Raw genomic sequence first — 1,687 nt, forward strand, 5'->3', positions numbered from 1 at the left:
CACTGAAGATTTGGGATAGCCATCAAGAAGAAGAGGAGATTAGATTTATACCTCGCCCTTCATTCGGAGTCTCAGAGCGGCTTACAAACTCCTTTCCCTTCCCCTCCCCACAACAGACACCCTGTGAGGTAGGTGGGGCGGAGAGAGCTCTTTCGAGGACTGCTCAGGTTAGAACAGCTCTGAGGGAACTTGTAACTGACCCAAGGTCACACCAGCAGCTGCATATAGAGGAGTGGCTGAATCAAACCCAGTTCTCCCAGATTAGAGTCCATGCACTTAACCACTATACCAGACTGGTGCTGGTACTCAGTACCATCTGCTCAAGCACTGAGCTGCCAATCATACACTTCTGGGATGCATGCGCTCCCACCCTGCATGCTCGGCCGTCCCCCCTCTCATTTCTGCCCTCCCTGCCCCTCTGAATAGGGATTCCAGCCTCCAGGTGGGACCTGGGGATCTCCTGGAATTACAGCTCATTTCCAGACTATGGAGGGTGGGTTCTGTGGCATTGTACCCCACTGAGGTTTCTGTTCTCCCCAGGCTCCACCCCAAATCTCCAGGACGGCCCCACCTTGGAGCTGGCAACCCAACCCCACTACTGGTGGTCGGGGAGGGCCCGGCAACCAACGCTTTCTCTAAGCTGTGGAGTCTCGTGAGCAAAAATTCTACTTTCTGAGCTACTGGCAATTTGGCTGCTGCATAAATGAGTTTGCTCTGGAGCCCTCCTTCCTGAGCCAAGACAAAAATGTGTGCGCTGGAGGCTAAAAAACTGTGAGCTGGCTCACACTCACTCAGCTTAGAGGGAACACTGCTGGCAACCCCATCTCTGAGCCAAAGCCTTGCGTCTTCTTGGAACTGTTGCCAGCCACCCCACCTACCCTCCTGATCTCCCAGAAACTGGAAGGTGGCCGTGGTGGAACAGCATGGGCTCTCTCCTTCTCCGCCTTGCGGGGTAGTGGCGTTCCTTCTCATCTTGCACCATGGCATTTGCATCTCCTTGACCCTCCCTGGCACAGACATGATCAGCCGGGCACTGGGCCCTGAGTTCGGGGGCAGCATCGGGATCATGTTCTTCTTGGCCAACGTTTGCGGCAGCGCCCTCTACGTCTTGGGGCTGGTGGAAGCCGTCGTAGATGACTTCGGAGCCCTGGCGGGTGAGTGTGACGTATGCACCAGGAGAAGAGATGAAGTTCTTTACAGCAAGTATGAACAGTTTGAAAAGTTCCCTGTTGGAAGTCGCTCTGTAGGGGGGGTTTTTCCCCCTTTGTTTTTTAAAAACTTTATTTGTAGAGAGTTAGATTTAGAGATGTAAAATTTCCGGAAATTTTGAAGCTCATAAAAAACCTTGTTTTTTCCCGTTTTTTTCCACGGACAAACAAAATTTTCTTTTGTCTTTTCTAGATTGAAAGTCATTCTGTTACTTTAGGAACATAAAATATGACTATGGACATTTTTACTTGGCATGAAATTATCACAACTAGCATATTAAAAATATAGTGTATCCAAACAATGATTACAAACAGAATACCCACCCAGATGCAAAAACAAAACTGAAACCTTTTTCTTTTCTTGTGACAATAGCACCTCCTAAAGAAAGAAATGCATCTCGTTCTTGCATTGGAGAGTTCAGTTTGTAACCTAGGACTTGCTTGTCCTCAGTGCACAGAAATTAGATCAATCTGATGTC

At 49.1% G+C, this 1,687-nt stretch overlaps 1 protein-coding gene across 1 annotated transcript in view; it reads left to right on the plus strand.

Annotated features, from left to right (window-relative positions):
* LOC107120820 (solute carrier family 12 member 9-like) overlaps nucleotides 1-1,687 on the plus strand; it is a gene marked incomplete at both ends in the record, with an annotated part of 43,437 nt that overhangs the window by 1,341 nt on the left and 40,409 nt on the right. Inside the window, one exon of the mRNA XM_015423590.1 lies at nucleotides 1,017-1,154. Within this exon, the coding sequence (XP_015279076.1) occupies nucleotides 1,017-1,154 (138 nt within the window). The remainder of the gene's footprint in view (nucleotides 1-1,016; nucleotides 1,155-1,687) is intronic.

This window comes from Gekko japonicus, unplaced genomic scaffold (assembly GCF_001447785.1).
Source record: "Gekko japonicus isolate JY-2015 unplaced genomic scaffold, Gekko_japonicus_V1.1 scaffold4238, whole genome shotgun sequence".
Classification (NCBI taxonomy): Eukaryota; Metazoa; Chordata; class Lepidosauria; order Squamata; family Gekkonidae; genus Gekko; species Gekko japonicus.